General features: G+C 44.5%; 2 protein-coding genes across 2 annotated transcripts; one reads left to right on the plus strand and one right to left on the minus strand.

Moving 5' to 3' along the window:
• The first annotated feature begins 6,009 nt into the window (after window positions 1-6,009).
• LOC123751998 (mucin-2-like) lies at window positions 6,010-8,896 on the plus strand. Its single transcript, XM_069309272.1, has 2 exons — window positions 6,010-7,026; window positions 7,793-8,896. Exons 1-2 carry the CDS (start codon window positions 6,010-6,012, stop codon window positions 8,894-8,896), a joined length of 2,121 nt encoding a protein of 706 aa, XP_069165373.1.
• A 9,668-nt stretch (window positions 8,897-18,564) lies between these two features.
• LOC138354781 (coagulation factor V-like) lies at window positions 18,565-19,329 on the minus strand. Its single transcript, XM_069309273.1, has one exon. It carries the CDS (start codon window positions 19,327-19,329, stop codon window positions 18,565-18,567), a length of 765 nt encoding a protein of 254 aa, XP_069165374.1.
• Between the last annotated feature and the right edge of the window lie 666 nt (window positions 19,330-19,995).

Consider the following 19,995-nt stretch of genomic DNA (forward strand, 5'->3'; position numbering starts at 1 on the left):
TGATCACTTTAAGTGAGCTTACATTTTTTGTAGATTTGTAGTCATTATATAAATATTTTTAGTGTTTAGTATCTATGTGTTAAGTATCAATTTTCACTTCTGATCAATTCACGTAAGTTTAACAGAATGGTTTATTTTAGTAGTTATAAAATTTATCTTGTAGTTTAATGGATTTTTAAATTAGCTTTAATATATGTGTCAGTTAATAAATTTTTTTTGTATTGATCATTTTAAGTGTGCTTACATTTTTTGTAGATTTGTAGTCATTATATAAATATTTGTTATAGCGTTTATTATCTGTGTTAAGTATCAAGTTTCACTTCTTAAACTTCACGTAAGTTTAATAGAAAGGTTTGTTTTAGTAGTTATAAAATTCATCTTGTAGTTTAATGGATTTTTAAATTAGTTTAATATATGTGACAGTTAAAAAGTTTTATTTGTATTGATCACTTTAAGTGCGCTTACATTTTTTTGTAGAATTGTAGTCATTATATAAATATTTGTTATAGTGTTTAGTATCTATGTGTTAGGTATCAAGTTTCACTTCTGATCACTTCACATAAGTTTAATAGAATGGTTTGTTTTAGTAGTTATAAAATTCATCTTTTATATTAAAGCTAATTTAAAAATCCATTAAACTATGTGACAGTTAATAAGTTTTATTTGTATTGATCACTTTAAGTGCGCTTACATTTTTTGTAGATTTGTAGTCATTATATAAATATTTGTTATAGTGTTTAGTATCTATGTGTTAGGTATCAAGTTTCACTTCTGATCACTTCACGTAAGTTTAATAGAATGGTTTGTTTTAGTAGTTATAAAATTCATCTTGTAGTTTAATGGATTTTTAAATTAGCTTTAATATATGTGACAGTTAATAAATTTTATTTGTATTGATCACTTTAAGTGCGCTTACATTTTTTGTAGATTTGTAGTCATTATATAAATATTTGTTATAGTGTTTAGTATCTATGTGTTAGGTATCAAGTTACACTTCTGATCACTTCACGTAAGTTTAATAGAATGGTTTGTTTTAGTAGTTATAAAATTCATCTTGTAGTGTAATGGATTTTTAAATTAGCTTTAATATATGTGACAGGTAAAAAGTTTTATATATATAAATATATATATATAGTTTTTGCATACCAGCCTCTATATATATATATATATATATATATATATATATTAGTATATATATATATATATATATATATTAGTATATTTTGGTAGCAGTCTTTCTTGTAAACATATGTTGTAAAATATGACCAAAAAAGTGTGATTATTAATTCTAACACGAATTTTCTCTATTTCTTATGTTTTTTTTTCACTGTCGATGGTAATTGAAAAATCAATTCTCCAAAATTCATTTTTATTTCTAGTCTGAATTGATGCCCGAACGCGTTTCATAATAACTTACTACATTTTCAAATTCTTTAGTTTACACACACAATTGTAACCTGTAAGCATGCAAAATACGTCCATAGTTATACTCGAATTTGGGTGAGGTGATATGGTACAACAGTTTTGGGTAAAGTGAACAAACTTGTGACAAAAACTAGACAAAACACGAAACAATGGGTATAAATTGGATATGAGAGCATAAGAATGGAAGTAACTGCCGAGGGACTATTGGCCCATACCTACTCCTGATGCTTATATATTGGTTTGGAGTTTTGAAGTGTGTAGAATATAGTTGTCCATTATTTGGCTGTTGATTGCTGGTGTTGACGTTTTGATGTGTAATGCCTCGCAGATGTTGAGCCGCCTGCTATCTATCGCTGTATCTATCGATGATTTCTGTGTTGTTTGTGAAGATTTCTCTGGTGGTGGTCTGGTTGTGAGAAGAGATTATATGTTCCTTGATGGAGCCCTGTTGCTTATGCATTGTTTATCGCTTGGAAAGAGACGTTGTTGTCTTTCCTATATACTGAGTTCTCTGGGGCTTACAGTCCCTAAGTGGGCATTTGAAGGCATAGACGACGTTGGTTTCCTTTACGGCGTTCTGCTTGGTGTCTGGAGAGTTTTTCATGAGTAGGTTGGCCGTTTTTTTTGGTTTTATAGTAAATCGTCGATTGTATTTTCTGATTTTTGTCTTTAAGGATAACGTTCCTATCAACACTATCTTTCAGGACCCTTTCCTCCGTTTTATGAGCTGGTAAAAAGAGTTTAATAACGGGTACATGTGTTGTGTAAGTTGACTCTTCAGAGGTTGCATGGCATTTCGCCTTCCTTTTTATGATGTCTTCAACAAAACCATTAGAGAAGCCGTTGTTGACTAGGACCTGCCTTACCCTACAGAGTTCTTCATCGACTTGCTTCTATCATGAGCTGTGACTGAGAGCACGGTCGACGTAAGCGTTGACAACACTCCTCTTGTACCTGTCTGAGCAGTCACTATTAGCATTGAGGCACATTCCTATGTTTGTTTCTTTAGTGTAAACTGCAGTGTGGAAGCTGCTGCTCCTTTCCATGTCTGTTACATCTAGAAAGGGCAGCTTCCCATCCTTCCCCATCTCGTAAGTGAAACTCAACACTGAATTCCGCTCATATGCCTCCTTCAGCTCCTGCAGACGTCTGACATCAGGTACCTGTGTAAAAAGGTCGTCAACATACCTGCAGTATACGGCAGGTTTGAAGACCATGTCAACTAAGACCCTTTGCTCGATGGTGCCCATGTAGAAGTTCTCAAACAGGACACCTAGGGAAGAACCCATGGCGACCCCATCTACTTGCTTATACATGTGCCCATCTGGGCTCACGAAGGGTGCCTCTTTAGTGCAGGCTTGGAGTAGTTTCCTAAGTATGTTTTCTGGTATTTCAAGATGAGTACAAGCCAGATCACAATACACTCTGTCCGCTATAATCCATCATCCATTAACAGCAAATGATAGCGGACAGAGTGTATTTTATCATTTCATTACACAAAGAGAGTTGTAGAGCTTCTCCAGCTTTTCAGATGGTGGGCAGGAACCATGGCTGCAGTGAGCATTTCTTCTCTGGATCGCCACACTAAGGCACTGAAAGAGAAAACTGGCGGCTCTAGGATCTCTAGTTTTTTTCAGTTACCTTGGACCCCAACTCCTTCAATAAAACTAGCAGCACATTTACCCCTGGCACCAAGTGTCTCTGAGGCAATGGGGACAAAACTGAAGTTGGAATCAAGGTCTCTGTATTTACGTGACTTGGCTGCTTCCCGGTGATAGGCAGCACCTCCTGCTTGAGTAGCACTGAAGGCAACGTAAGTGTTGGCTAAGGGTTAACGTAAGTGTAGTCACACACCAACTGTCTACCATTCTTCCAGGGGTTCATCGTGATCCCGTCTGGGCTACCGACATGCTCATCAGAACTGCGGGACATTAGGTAACGGGGCTCTCTCTCTGTTGGACATCCGGCCGTGGTAAGACTTCTCTTGATAATGTCGTTAACCTCGCCGTGTCTTGCTTTTCATCCTCTTGTCCTTTGGCAGAGAAGGCCATGCCGTCTATACCTGTCGGCCTCTGCCTTGCCGCAAATACACCTGTATTGGGTGTGGATTGTGGCAGCGAGGCAGAAAGCCACAACAATTCGGAGGGACTGCGGTGTGAGACGAGTGCCGGTTACTGACATTGGGTTGCTAATAGGAAGTCACCTGCATAGGGAGCTGCTACAGCTTTAAGTCGGGCAGTGTCTTGTGGTGTTGTCGCAGCTTTCTGGTTTGCAATGGGGAGGTCCCCAGCTGGATTACTTATGGGCTTCAGAAGGCGGTGGTTGGGGTGCTGGTCCTGCGAGAGAGACCCATTTGGTTGTGTAGTCTGTGAAGCTGGGATCATGTACCCCTGCCCGTTGAACTAGGTGCTCAGGTAGGATTTCCTTCACAAAGTTGTCAGACGCCACTGAAGAGGACAGGAATGCTGGTTCAGGTATTTGTGTTGCTGTGCGCACGCCAAGGCCCCCAACCATCTCCCACTTCCACGTCCCTGCGACCTGCCTACCATTTTCCCCCTCTCCTGCCCCCATCGTCCTCCCCACCATCCCCCACTCCTCTGTCCCTGTGTCCTCCCCACCATTCCTCACTCCTTTGTCCGATGCATTCCCAAATGATCTGATGTTCCCATCAGAAAATAGGGAACATTAAATAATCTGATGTTCCCATCACTGAAATATATGATAAACAGTTAAAAAAACGAAATGACAGTGATAAAATAAAATAAATAAACTATACTCACGAAATGAAAGGTATGGTAAACAACACAGCTCAATTCTAACGCAATGTCACACAAAATAATTATATCAAAATATCAATAAACAAAAATCTATGAAAATTAAATTTATCAATGCAATCCGATACATTGTATTGGAATCATAATATATTTAGTATAGAGTATGTTGCTATTATGTGTAACAGACGGCGCTGTTTTTAACAAAAAAACATGTTTTTACTAGTCACAGGTGTGGCATCTATATAAATGGTATATAAAAACACGCATGTGCTCGAATGGAATGTTGCATCAAAACTCAAAGCAATTGGTGAAGATCTTTTAGAGATTACAGTGTATGTTGCTCTTACGTCCCACAGATAGCGCTGTTTAAAAAAAAACATGTTTTTTCTTGTCACAGGTGAGTCATGTATATATATAGTAGGTATATAGAAACGCGCGCCAATTCAAATGCAATGGTGTGTCTCATATTTCAAAGCAATTGGTAAAGAGGTTTCAAAGATCTCCCTCACATGAAAATCCAATGAAAAAAAAAAGTTTTTCGAAAAAAGCATGTTTTCCCGTCACAGACGTGACATCTAAATAGTATGTATATAAACACCCGCTCGGATGCGAAGGAAACGTTGTGTGAAAATTTCATAGCAATCGGTTAAGAACTTTCGGAGATAATCGATTTTGAACCAACGAACATTTCAATTTTTATTTATATAGATATGGGTTCTCCTTCTTTCATCCTCTGGGAACTATCAGCACTGTTGCCAGAGGGACAATAGTGTGGCTTTGTCTTAATATATATATTTTAGTTTACTTCAGGTGCGATTTAATATGTACAAATATTGCGTCGTAATTACAAAGAATTTTTCCGTGCTTGATTCGAAAACTGAGATGGATTACACCTTAAAATTAATTAATATTAAAGTTTGTGACGGAGAGCACTGTGAACACTTCAACATGTACCCCGTGCCTGAGGTCTCTGGCGCAGACGCCTTCTAAACAATCAGTCATATTTAGTTCCTAAGCTGAATAAACCAATCCTCCGGCAACCCGTTCTCGCAAATTTAATAAGTCAATATTGACTTATTAAATATGTGCATAGGTGACATACTTAACATAATAGATACCCTTAAAAAGATTCATAGAAAACACCGACCTTACCTAACCTTGTTAGTATCTTAAGATAAGCATCTTATAGCTTCGTAATTACAATTATTACCTAACCTATAATAGGTATAGGTTAAGTAATAATTGTAATTACGAAGCAATAAGATGCTTATCTTAAGATACTAACAAGGTTAGGTAAGGTCGGTGTTTTCTATGAATCTTTTTAAGGGTATCTATTATGTTTAGTATATCACCTATGCACGTAGTTAATAAGTCAATATTGACTTTACGAATTTGCGAGAACGGGTTGCCTCCGGACAGTGATAATTGCCAAGCCATTGTGTCAACTCCCCGTGTCACTGGGCGCCTCAACCGTACCAGCGTTCCTGGCACTGGTACCTGCTATATAGTGCCAAACCTCCCAACACTTCTACTTCTACTGAGTCATCCCTACAAACAGCGTCCACCTCGATATTACAATCCCACCCGGTGGGGACAACAATCCTGGTAATTGTCACTTCCTGGATGTCAATTCTACAGAAGCAAGTATAATCCATAGTTCCAAATATCTTGGCCCTTTTCCCAGTGCCAGGTCACGTAATACTGAGCATGTCAACAGTGCCAGCTATACTGACTTCGTCAGCTTCCCAACGCCGACTATAATAACACGATCAGCAGTGCTACGCCTCCTCTACACTACCTCTACATATTAATGACACTTATTGTCAGTGTTCACTGTGTCAACTATTACCCTCCCAGCACTAACTTCTTCAGTGTCGAGTATACTGATATTATTTCTAGTGCCAACCCTCCCAGTACCAACCCTACTAGTACCAGCCCTCCCAGTACCAACCCTCCTAGTACCAACCCTCCCAGTACCAACCATCACAGTGCTAACCCTCACAGTACCAATCCTCCCAGTCCCAACCCTTCCAGTGTTATCCTTCCCAGTACCAACCCTCAAATTCCCAACACTCCCAGTACCAACCCTCCCAATACCAACCCTCCCAGTACCAACCCTCCCAGTACCAACCCTCCCAGTACCAACCCTCCTAGTACCAACCCTCCCAGTACCAACCCTCCCAGTACCAACCCTCCCAGTACCAACCCTCCTAGTACCAACCCTTCCAGTACCAACCCTCCCAGTACCAACCCTCCCAGTACCAACTCTCCTAGTACTAACCCTCCCAGTACCAACCCTCCCAGTACCAACCCTCCTAGTATCAACCCTCCCAATACCAACCCTCCCAGTACCAACCCTCCCAGTACCAACCCTCCCAGTACCAACCCTCCCAGTACCAGCCCTCACAGTGCTAACCTTCCCAGTACCAACCCTCCCAGTACCAACCCTCCCAGTACAAACCCTCCTAATGTCAACCTCCCAATACCAACCATCCCAGTACAAACCCTCCCAGTACCAACCCTTCCAGTAACAACCCTCACAGTGACAACCTTCCCAGTACCAACCTTCCCAGTACCAACCCTCCCAGTACCAACCCTCCCAGTACCAACCCTCACAGTTCCAACCCTCCCAGTCCCAACCCTCCCAGTACCAACCCTCACAGTACCAACCCTCACAGTACCAATCCTCCCAGTACCAAACCTCCCAGTACCAACCCTCACAGTACCAACCCTCACAGTACCAACCCTCACAGTTCCAACCTTCCCAGTACCAACCATCCCTGTACCAACCCTCCCAGTACCAACCTTCCCATTACCTACCTTTCCGGTACCAACCCTCCAAGTACCAACCCTTCCAGTACCAACCCTCCCAGTCACAACCCTCCCAGTACCAAACTTACTAGTACCAACCCTCCCAGTACCAACCCTCCCAGTCCCAACCCTCCCAGTCCCAACCCTCCCAGTACCAACCCTTCCAGTACCAACCCTCCCTGTACCAACCCTCCCAGTACCAACCTTCCCATTATCTACCTTCCCGGTACCAACCCTCCCAGTATCAACCCTTCCAGTACCAACCCTCCCAGTACCAACCCTCCCAGTACCAACCCTCCCAGTACCAACCCTCCCAGTACCAACCCTCCCAGTACCAACCCTACTAGTACCAACCCTCCAAGTACCATTCCTTCCAGTACACACCCTCCCAGTACCAACCCTACTAGTACCAACCCTCCAAGTACCATTCCTTCCAGTACCAACTCTCCCAGTACCAACCCTCCCAGTGCTAACCATCCCAGTACCAAATGTCCCAGTACCAACCCTCCAAGTACCAACTCTCCTAGTATCAACCCTCCCAATACCAACCCTCCCAGTACCAACCCTCCCAGTACCAACCTTCACAGTGCTAACCTTCCCAGTATTAACCCTCCCAGTACCAACCCTCCCAGTACCAACCCTCCTAATGTCAACCCTCCCAATACCAACCATCCCAATACCAACCCTCCCAATATCAACCCTTTCAGTAACAACCCTCACAGTGACAACCTTCCCAGTACTAGCCCTCCCAGTACCAACCATCCCAGTACCAACCCTCACAGTTCCAACCCTCCCAGTCCCAACCCTCCCAGTACCAACCCTCACAGTACCAACCCTCACAGTACCAATATCCCCCAGTATCAACCCTCCCAGTACCAACCCTCACAGTTCCAACCCACCCAGTACCAACCCCTCACAGTACCAACCCTCCCAGTACCAACACTCCCAGTACCAACCGTTCCAGTACCAACCCTTCCTGTACCAACCCTCCCAGTACCAACCTTCCCATTACCTACCTTCCCGGTACCAACCCTCCCAGTACCAACCCTTCCAGTACCAACCCTCCCAGTCTCAACCCTCCCAGTACCAAACTTACTAGTGCCAACCCTTCCAGTACCAACCCTCCCAGTACCAACCCTCCCAGTACCAACCCTTCCAGTACCAACCCTCCCTGTATCACCCCTCCCAGTACCAACCCTCCCAGTACCAACCCTACTAGTACCAATCCTCCAAGTACCAATCCTCCCAATACCAACCCTCCCAGTACCAACCCTCCAAGTACCATTCCTTCCAGTACCAACCCTCCCAGTACCAACCCTCCCACTCCCAACCCTCCCAGTACCAACCCTCCCAGTACCAACCCTCCCAGTACCAACCCTCCCAGTACCAACCCTCCCAGTATCAACCCTCCCAATATCAACCCTCCCAGTACCAACCCTCCCAGTACCCACCCTCCTAGTATCAACCCTCCCAATACCAACCCTCCCAGTACCAACCCTCCCAGTACCAACCCTCCCAGTACCAACCCTCCTAGTATCAACCCTCCCAGTGCTAACCTTCCCAGTACCAACCCTCCCAGTACCAATCCTCCCAGTACCAACCCTCCTAGTATCAACCCTCCCAATACCAACCCTCCCAGTACCAACCTTCCCATTACCTACCTTCCCGGTACCAACCCTCCCAGTACCAACCTTCCCATTACCTACTTTCCCGGTACCAACCCTCCCAGTACCAACCCTCCCAGTACCAACCCTCCCAGTACCAACCCTTCCAGTACCAACTCTCCCAGTACCAACCTTCCCAGTACCAACCCTCCCAGTACCATCCCTCCCGGTACCAATCCCACAGGGCAAGGTTACCTGATATACTCAACTTGTAACTTTTAAATTCCATTAAGCTAATTATCCGGCAGTAAACATGGCCGATGATTACATATCCCCGGCAGCAAATATTTGTGCCGTACGATAACTCTTCACTTCTAAATATTGTGAGGCCATTATGGTCGTCGACCAGACCCAGGTGGTGGTGGGGAGGTTATGATAACTATCCGGTGATAACTGTCCACTCACCGTCCAAGATAACACAATGTGGTGCCTTCATTTATATTAAATTTATTTGGAAGATGTTTGGAGCATGAGGATGGGATGAAGCCAGCATCCTTAATCATCACTGTCTGATGTATTGGGATGCTGCTCGATTCTGCCATCTTGTTCCAGAGATATCCTAAAAAAAAATATATTACGTTCATATTATTTTATTGTGTATTCAATGAAATATTCGCAATAAAATAAGTCTCAAATAGTATTATGTTTTCAATTTCCTCATTAAATATTGCTAAGTAATTAAAGATTTTGATTCGTTGTCTTGAAGGATTTTTATTGGGCCTGTGTATGCTACTTCAGTCATGGACCCTCCTAGGCTGCTACCAGGGCTCACCCCCCACACCTTTCTCCAGGTGTGCACATCCCCCCCCCCTCCTTAGGTCCTTTAGACACCTTTCTCCAATGTCCATCACACCCTTCAAGCCTGGGGAGGGGAGGGGGTGAGATGTTGCCTCCTCCTTTGATCCTCCAATATTCTCCTCCAACTGTTCCTTCCCCTCCTTGCCAAGGACTTGTAGTTACCCCATCGAATTACCCCATTACCCTCTTCCAGGTGCCCCCTACCCTCTCCCAGGTGCCCCCTACCCTCTCCCAGGTCCCCCCTAACCTCTCCCAGGTCCCCCCTACCCTCTCCCAGGTGCCCCCTACCCTCTCCCAGGTCCCCCCTACCCTCTCCCAGGTACCCCCTAACCTCTCACAGGTGCCCCCTACCATCTCCCAGGTGCCCCTACCCTCTCCCAGGTCCCCCCCTACCCTCTCCCAGGTGCCCCTATCCTCTCCCAGGTCCCCCCTACCCTCTCCCAGGTCCCCCCTACCCTCTCCCAGGTGCCCCTATCCTCTCCCAGGTCCCTCCTACCATCTCCCAGGTGCCCCTACCATCTCCCAGGTCCCCCCTACCCTCTCCCAGGTGCCCCTACCCTCTCCCAGGTCCCTCCTACCATCTCCCAGGTGCCCCTACCCTCTCCCAGGTCCCTCCTACCATCTCCCAGGTGCCCCTACCCACTCCCAGGTCCCCCCTACCGTCTCCCAGGTGCCCCTATCCTCTCCCGGGTCCCCCTACCCTCTCCCAAGTCCCCCCTACCCTCTCCCAGGTGCCCCTATCCTCTCCCAGGTCCCCCCTACCCTCTCCCAGGTCCCCCCTACCCTCTCCCAGGTGCCCCCTACCCTCTCTCAGGTCCTCTCTACCCTCTCCCAGGTCCCTCCTACCCTCTCCTAGGTGCCCCTATCCTCTCCTAGGTCCCTCCTACCATCTCCCAGGTGCCCCTACCCTCTCCCAGGTCCCCCCTACCCTCTCCCAGGTGCCCCCTACCCTCTCCCAGGTGCCCCTACCCTCTCCCAGGTCCCCCCTACCCTATCCCAGGTGCCCCTACCCTCTCCCAGGTCCCTCCTACCATCTCCCAGGTGCCCCTACCCTCTCCCAGGTCCCCCCTACCCTCTCCCAGGTGCCCCCTACCCTCTCCCAGGTGCCCCTACCCTCTCCCAGGTCCCCCCTACCCTCTCCCAGGTGCCCCCTACCCTCTCCCAGGTCTCTCCTACTATCTCCCAGGTGCCTGGTCTTTCCCCTGTTCCTCCCCTCTCCCCAGAGACCCCCATGAGCACCTCCCCTGGTAACTCTCCATAAGGACCACAAACTCAGGACAATATTCAGGTGGTCTTTGATGCCGACCTTCACAAGCACTAAAACTCCAAATTCATTTTACGAGTCAGGAATGATGCCGTTTAGAATTCACAACTCCTAAATTCTCCGGGATTCGCTTTCAGCTCCTAATTAATATTGGAATTAAAGAAAAATATTTCGAGAGAAAATCGGTGATTTTTATTCGTACCCGAGCGTCATTAATTATATTATTATTATTATTGAAAATATGAGGAAATTTCTTGTTTGAAGAAATATCAAACTCTATTAGAGGGTGACCTAATCTGTAATATACACTCCATCAAGATATATCAAGAGTTTAGGATATCAAGCTCTAATTTACAATACATTAAGTTGTATTGGAGGTTACATTTCGCTCAATATTCCGTTGAATCCTGATTCTTGATCATCATACAATGAATCATGAATATGAAACACAAACAAGTGGCCTGAAAGTAGTAAAATAATTTACTTTAACTTGATATGTATATATTTAGACCTTAATAACCTGTCTGAATTATTTCCATTATTTCTCTACTACAACAACGCTATATATGACGACTCGCGTGTAGACATTGGAAGATGACCATCTTTTTCGAAGGGGAACCTTCCACTTAGTAATCAATGCTCTTCAACTGTGAACTGAGTCCTGCTATAAGAAATCCACCTGGAGGTTGAATTATAACGAATGCGGTGTTTTCCCAGGACTACGCTGCAATAAAGAAAGAGAAGGTAGGGGAGGAGGCAGAGTGACTACTGATAAGAAAGGAATGGAGTTTCGAGGAGATGGTTATTCCGGGCTGTAAAGGGTTCAGAGACTACATAACAGGCACCATGACAATGGGAACACCGAAAGTAGTAGTAGCAGTGATATATAACCCTCCACCAAATGACAGAAGACCCAAGCAAGAGTACGACAGCAACAACACGGCAGTTAACTCTATAATTGAGAAGGCAACCTGTGCTGCCTGTAGAAATAGATCCCATGTGTTCATCATGGGGGCTTCAATCACGGAAGGATAGACTGGGAGAACAAATAACCGCATGGAGGTGAGGAAACATGGAGAGCTAAACTGTTGGTAGTGGCGACAAGAAACTTTTTAAGTCAGCATGTCAGAGAACCCACAAGAATGAGAGACAACGATGAACCAGCGAAACTCAACCTAGTCTTCACTCTAAATGACTCCGATATAAGGGAAATCAGTTTCAAAACCCCCATGGGAACGAACGATGAAAATGTACTGATGTTTTAGTATCTAGTCGAAGAAGAGTTAATGTACTAAAGGAAGGGACTAGAAAACAAAAGGCTGGCATTCCAGAAGGTAAACTATGAGGAGATAAGAAAGATCCTAACAGGTATAACTTGGGAAATAGAGCTCAGAGGAATGACGGCCAAGATATGATGGACAACATCACACATAATTGGAAAATGGCCGCAGACTAGTTCGTTCCAGTCCAAAACGACAAAAAATGAAATGCAGACAAGACACCCATGGCTTAATCAGAGATGTAAGCAAGCAGAGCAACTAAGTACAAGAGCGTGGAAAAACTATAGAAATACCAGAATACTAGAGATCAGAGAAAGATACCAGAGTACCAGGAAAGAATACGTCAGGGTGGAAAAGAGAAGCAGAGCGACAATATGAAAATGACATAGCAAGCAAGGCAAAGACTCAACCTAAATTGCTGCACAGCCACATCAGGAGAAAATCAAAAGTGAAGAAATAGATAATAATTCTGAAGATAAGGGGTAGGCAAATTCACTACAAACGACAAGGAAGTGTGCAAGGAACTCAATAAGAATTTCAAAGTAGGTCTTGACAGTAAGGCAAGGGGAAGTCCCAGAGATAAGAGAGAAACCAAACACCACTAGGTGAGTTGGTGATTAGCAGTGGGGAGGTGAGGAAGCATCTGCTACAGTTGGATGTGACAAAGGCTATAGGCCCGGGTAGAATCTCCATATGGATATTAAAGGAAGGAGCAAATTCTGCCACCATGGAGAGTGGCTGTGCCAGCCACTCTCTATGGTGAATAACAAATCACTGGTAACAGGTGAACTGCCAAAAATTGGTAAGATCGCTAATATAGTCCCGATATTCAAGAAGCGTGATAGACAGGAGACACTGAAATACAGGCTAATGTCCCTAACTTGCATACCATGCAAGATGATGGATAAGATTGTGTGAGAAAAGATGGTGGAATATCTGGAGAGAAAGAACTTTGTGACAAAACATCAACATGGGTTCAGAGATGGCAAATCATGCCTCACAGGATAAATTTAATTCTATGACCAGGCAACACAAATCAGGCAAGAAAGAGTGGGCTGGGCAGACTGCATATTTCTGGATTGCCAGAAAGCCTTTGACACTGTACCACATAAGAGAATAGTGCAAATGAGCCACAGATACATTGATAGAACTTTTTCTGTGTCAGAGTAGTTAACAGATGGAATGCATTAGGCAGTGATTTGGTGGAGGCTGACTCCATACACAGTTTCATATGTTGATATGAAAAAGCCCAGTAGGCTCAGGAATCTGTACATCAGTTGATTGATTGTTGAGAGGCGGGACCAAAGAGCCAGAGTTCAACCCCCATGCAAGAACAATTAGGTGAGTACAAGCTGGATATGCAGGCAAGAGTGAAATGGAAGGTACTTCCCTGGATAAGGGAGTACCTAAGCAACAGATATGTAAAAAATAAAGAAAAGAAGTGAGGGGTGAGGTCTCAGAGTCGCAAGGCCTCATCAGTGGAGTCCCTTAGGAATCAGTCCTTGGACCTATATTGTTTCTGATATATGTTATTATCTCTAAGAGGGAATAGACTTGCTCCTCTCCATGTTCGCTGATGATTCCAAATTTATGAGGAGGATTAAAACAGAGGAGGATAGTATGAGGCTATAAGATGACCTAGACAAACTGAAGGAATGGTCCAACAAATGGCTACTAAAGTTCACCCCCAAGTAAATGTAAGGTAATGAAACGAGGTGGAGAAAATAGGAAGCCAGACACTAACTTCCTATAGAATCCTGTGTAAGGAATCTTTCAGAACCTTGTATTCCACGTATGTAAGGCTAATCCTGGAGTATGCGGCTCCAGCAAGGAGCCCGTATCTAGTCAGGCACAAAACGAAGTTGGAAAAAGTTCAGAGGTTTGTCATTAGGCAAGTCCTAGAAATAAGAGGTATGAGTTACGAGGAAATGCTGAGTGAACTGCACCTCACATCGCTGGAAGACGGAAGAGCTCTTTAAGACATGATCACTACATACAAAATTCGAAGGGAAATCGATAGGGTAGACAAGGATGGATAATATGTCACGGGTGGTGCACACACAAGGGGACACAGGTGGGAGCTGAGTACCCGAATGAGCCACAGAGACATTATAAAGAACTTTCTCAGTGTAAGAGTAGTTATTAAATGGATTGCACTGGCAAGTGCTGTGGTGGAGGTAGACTCTATACACAGTTTCAAATGTAGATATGATGGAGCTCGAGAAGCTCAGGAATCTGTACATCAGAAGATTGAAGGTTGAGAGACTGGACCTAAGAGCAAAAGCTCAATCCCCGGAAGCACAAGTAGGTTAGTACACACACATATACCCAAGAAGTGTAAGAGCTAGAACTCAACCCTGCAGGTACAAATAGGTGAGTACACAGTGTCATTCAACACTGGTGGGACGCGAACAAGAGGACACAGGTGGAAACTGAGTACCCACATGAGCCAGAGGGACGTTAGAAGGAACCTTTTCAGTGTCAGAGTAGTTAACGGATTGAATGCATTAGGCAGTGATGTGGTGGAGGCTGACTCCATACACAGTTTCAAGTGTAGATATGATAAAGCCCAGTAGGCTCAGGAATATGTACACCAGTTGATTGACAGTTGAGAGGCGGGACTAAAGAGCCAAAGCTCAAACCATGCAAGCACAAATAGGTGAGTACAAATAGGTGAGCACACACACACACACACACACACACACACACACACACACACAAGGGAAACTATGAGGGGATAAGAAAATTCCTAACAGATATAGCATGGGAAACAGCTCAGGGGAAAGACGGCCCAAGATATGATGGATTACATCACACAGAAGTGCAAGGACGCAGCAAACAAGTTTGTACCAGTCCAAAAGGAAAACAGATAAATGAAAATGAGAAACCCATGGTTTAATCAGAGATGTGGGCTAGCTAAGCAGCAAAGTAAAAGGGCATGGAGAAACTATAGGAATAACAGGACACTGGAGAGCAGAGAAAGATACCAGAATGCCAGGAATGAATATGTCAGGATGAGAAGAGAGGCAGAAAGACAATACGAAAATGACATCGCAAGCAAGGCAAAGACTCAGCCTAAATTGTTGCATAGCCACATCAGGAGAAAAACAACAGTAAAGGGACAGGTTATGAAATTAAGGATAGGGGCGGAAGGATTCACTACAAATGACAAGGAAGTGTGTGAGGATTTGAATAAGAAATTCCAGGAGGTCTTCACCTTAGAGCAAGGAGAAATTCCAGAGGTAAGTGTGGGAATAGCTAACCAGGAACCACGGGAAGAGTTTGAGATTACCAGCGGGGAAGTGAGGAAGTGTTTACTAGAGCTGGATGTGACAAAGGCTATAGGCGCAGATGGAATCTCCCCTTGGGTTCTAAAGGAAGGAGCAGGAGAACTGTGCCTACAACTCTCCATAGTGTATAACAAATCACTGGCAACAGGGGAACTGCCAGATATTTGGAAAGCAGCTAACGTAGTCCCGATATACAAGAAAGGGGATAGACAGGAGGCACTGAACTACAGGCCTGTGTCCCTAACCTGCATACCATGCAAGCTGATGGAGAAGATTGTGCGAAAAAAACTAGTGGAGCATCTGTAGCGAAGGAACTTTGTAACACAGCATCAACATGGTTTCAGGGATGGCAAGTCCTGCCTCACAGGGTTACTTGAATTCTACGACCAGGCAACAAAAATATGGCAAGAAAGAGAAGGGTGGGCAGACTGCATATTTTTGGATTGTCAGAAAGCCTTTGATACAGTGCCACACAAGAGGCTAGTGCGAAAGTTTGAGACACAGGCTGGAGTGAAAGGGAAGGTACTCCGGTAGATAGAGGAGTACCTAAGCAACAGGAGACAACGAGTCTGTGTGAGGGGTGAGGTCTCAGATTGGCGAGACGTTACAAGTGGAGTCCCGCAGGGGTCAGTCCTTGTACCTATACTGTTTGGGATAAATGTAAATGATCTCCCAGAGGGTATAGATTCGTTCCTCTCAATGTTTGCCGACGATGCAAAAATTATGAGGAGGATTGAAACAGAGGATGATAGTAGGAGGCTACAAGATGACCTAGACAGAGTGAGTGAATGGTGCAACAAATGGCTGTTGAAGTTCAACCCGAGTAAATGCAAAGTAATGAAACTAGGCAGTGGAAACAGGAGGCCAGACACAGGATACAGAATAGGAGATGAAGTACTTAATGAAACAGACAGAGAGAATGATCTAGGAGTTGATATCACACCAAACCTGTCTCCTGAAGCCCACATAAAGAGAATAACGACTGCGGCATATGCGAGGCTGGCTAACATCAGAACGGCGTTCAGGAACCTGTGTAAGGTATCCTTCAGAATCTTGTACACAACATATGTAAGACCAATCCTGGAGTATGCGGCCCCAGCATGGAGCCCGTACCTTGTCAAGTACAAGACGAAGCTGGAAAAAGTCCAATGGTATGCTACTAGACTAGTCCCAGAACTAAGAGGCATGAGTTATGAGGAAAGGCTGCGGGAAATGCACCTTACGACACTGGAAGACAGAAGAGTAAGGGGGGACATGATCACAACCTACAAAATCCTCAGGGGAATCGACCGGGTAAACAAGGATGAACTATTCAACACTGGAGGGACGCGAACAAGGGGACACAGGTGGAAGTTGAGTACCCAAATGAGCCACAGAGACATTAGAAAGAACTTTTTCAGTGTCAGAGTAGTTAGTAAATGGATTGCATTAGGAAGTGATGTGGTGGAGGCTGACTCCATACACAGTTTCAAATGTAGATATGATAGAGCCCAGTAGGCTCAGGAATCTGTACACCAGTTGATTGACGGTTGAGAGGCGGGACCAAAGAGCCAGAGCTCAACCCCCGCAAGCACAATTAGGTGAGTACATAGTAAATAAACTGAAAGAAAGAACTAATGAATCAAACTAATGAATCAAAAAATCTGACATGATCATTATGCCTTATTCTCCAGACAAGACCAGTCAGTAGGAAGAGTAAGAAAGCAGAGGGAGGAGGACGGGGAGTCGCTCTGCTGGTCAAAACAGCTGGTAGGCTTGGAGCGATCACTTGACAGGAGGACACCACTAATACAACCGGTCTCTCAGGAATAATTTGAGTGGATGAAAAAAAAAGAGAGCAGTTGTGACCGTAATTTACAGACCGCATATAATAATAAAACATCCAGACATAAATACGAGAGTGCAAATAGAGCTTGTAGGAATATCACACAAAGTGCGACGGTATCCCTTAGGTTCAAGGCAAAGCTTCTGGTAACTGCACATTTCAGGCAATTCAAATTGACTTGCAGTCAATGGTTCCGAGAAGAAGAGGTAAGGTAATTACCAGGAGAAAGCGCTGAGCCATCACGACTTTAGGGCACTTGAATAGGATATTGAGGAAGATAATTTACTACAGCAAGAAGGACAGGAATGTTGCCCTTGCCACTGGGACGGTCCAGAGTTAGCGCCCACCTGCAAGTAACGAGACCGTCGCTCTACCATCTGTTTAAATGACTGGATCCGAGATGAGAAGAAGAAACACGCAGAGTAAAACCGGTAAAGGTTGCAGAGAGATATTAACAGAAAAAAGTATTATGGTGGAAACACGAAGGCGAGGGAGGAGGGGGTCCAGTCTACAAGACTGGACTTAGTCTTCATGCAAAGCGAGATGAACATTGAGAACATTGAGCATGAAATGCCACTGGGAGCAAGTGACCATTGTCTATTAATCACTGATTATGTAGTTGTTGTGAAAGCTTTGGCACAAGAAAGAGGAGAAGAAGTGGTTTATTAGTTTCTCATAATGGGGGGGGGGGTTAGAAGGGTAAGTTAAGAGAATACATGTACCTTGGAAATAGAACTAAGAGAAAAACAATACAAGGCCTGACGGACGTCATAACTAACTCATGTAATGAAGCTGAAGGAATATTTATACCGCCACTAAGGGTTAAAGGAGCTAACAAATATTGTCCATGATTTAATAGACCATGCTTTGAAAAAGAGTGAGGTAAAAAGAAAAAGTAAAAGATACTGAAAAAATACAGGAAGCATGGAGCAGAGGAGAACCCCAACATATTTACAAGAGAGAAAGGAATGAATACACAAGAATTCAAAGAAAAGCAGAGGAGCATGATTATTTTATAGCATCCGAGGCCAAGGATCACCCTAAACTGCTATACAGCCACATGAAGAGGAAGATGTCGCTAAATGAATACGTAATCAAACTACACATAAGACAAAAGGGTACACTAAGAATGATAAGGATGTTTGCAAAAATTCAACAAAAGCTTTCAGGAAGTTGTCAAGATTGAACCAAAACTGTCCCCCCAGATCTACGACTTTTAATGGAATTAATCGAAATAAAAACACCCCCAGAGTATGTAAAGATACAATTAGAGGAGCTGGATGGGATGAAAGCTATAGACCCTAATTGGATCTCACTATGGATACTAAAGAAGACAGCCGCAGTATTGTGCATACTTGCAATACTCCTCAACTCCTCCTCAGAAATTGGGAAATTTCAGGACATTTGGAAAAGAACATACGTGATTCCCATATTCAAGAAAGGAGAAAGACAGGAGATCCTGAACTACAGAATGATATCACTTTTCCAGTCACTTTGAGGCTTACTCCTCCTCCAGTCATGTTAGGGCTTACTCCTCTCCCAGTCACGTTGGGACTTACTCCTCTCCCAGTCACGTAGTGACACACTCCTCTGCCAGTCACGTAGGGGCTTATTCCTCTGCCAGTCACGTAGGGGCTTACTCCTCTGCCAGTCACGTAGGGGCTTACTCCACTCCCAGTCACGTAGGGGCTTACTCCTCTCCCAGTCACGTTGGGACTTACTCCTCTCCCAGTCACGTAGTGACACACTCCTCTGCCAGTCACGTAGGGGCTTATTCCTCTGCCAGTCACGTAGGGACTTACTCCTCTGCCAGTCACGTAGGGGCTTACTCCTCTGCCAGTCACGTAGGGGCTTACTCCTCTGCCAGTCACGTAGGGGCTTACTCCTCTGCCAGTCACGTAAGGGCTTACTCCTCTGCCAGTCACGTAGGGGCTTACTCCTCTGCCAGTCACGTAGGGGCTTACTCCACTCCCAGTCACGTAGGGGCTTACTCCTCTCCCAGTCACGTTGGGACTTACTCCTCTACCAGTCAGGTAGGGGCTTACTCCTCTCCCAGTCACGTTGGGACTTACTCCTCTACCAGTCACGTAGGGGCTTACTCCACTCCCAGTCACGTAGGGGCTTACTACTCTCCCAGTCACGTTGGGACTTACTCCTCTCTCAGTCACGTAGGGGCTTACTCCTCTCCCAGTCACCATGGCTTACCCATCTTTCGTATATGTCTGCTAACACCTCGCACCTCTACAGTTACCTTGAGTCATTCCGATTCAAGACTTCCTGGTTCACTTATTCCCTAGTTACCTGGCTGGCACCTTTTCCTCATCGTTCCCCTTGTGCAGCCCCACATCTCCAGACGCAGTCCACCAAAAGTCATTAATTATACTAATGCAAGATGCATTGATTTCCGAGTCTCTAATGCATTTATAATTTAGTACTTACTACATTATAAAATTTGTCGTAATTAAAAAAATTCCAAGCTCAGCGGTTATCTGATATTCAATATATATATTTAGAACTCTTTAGGGAGAATATGTAAACGAGCAATAACACTCTAATTGCTCTTAATTCTTGATTATTTTCCCGGTGAATGAAAGCCAAGTGCTGCTTACAGCATGTTTGTAAATATTCACTCATTTAGCTTGCAGACAGCTGGGGAATACGAGTTGAGTGATCCATATTGAGGTACTTTTTGTGTATGTTTTAGATGGAACTATCCTAAAAATATTATTAAATCTTCGTTTCCCTATGTCCTTTTATGACCACTGTGGCAATGTAGTGTGACGTGTTGTGGTATCGCAGCTACACTGAACCAAGATGATATGGCTCTCCCCCACATAATAAACAAAAATGCTGCTATTGGCCTT

Source organism: Procambarus clarkii, chromosome 64, assembly GCF_040958095.1.
Source record: "Procambarus clarkii isolate CNS0578487 chromosome 64, FALCON_Pclarkii_2.0, whole genome shotgun sequence".
NCBI lineage: Eukaryota > Metazoa > Arthropoda > Malacostraca > Decapoda > Cambaridae > Procambarus > Procambarus clarkii.

Coding starts and splice junctions, on each gene's coding strand:
- LOC123751998 (XM_069309272.1), top strand. CDS start 6,010: ATGACACTTATTGTCAGTGTTCACTGTGTCAACTATTACCCTCCCAGC. Junction 7,027..7,792: donor TCCCATTACCTACCTTTCCG/GTACCAACCCTC, acceptor CAACCCTCACAG/TTCCAACCCTCCCAGTCCCA.
- LOC138354781 (XM_069309273.1), bottom strand. CDS start 19,329: ATGGTGACTGGGAGAGGAGTAAGCCCCTACGTGACTGAGAGAGGAGTA.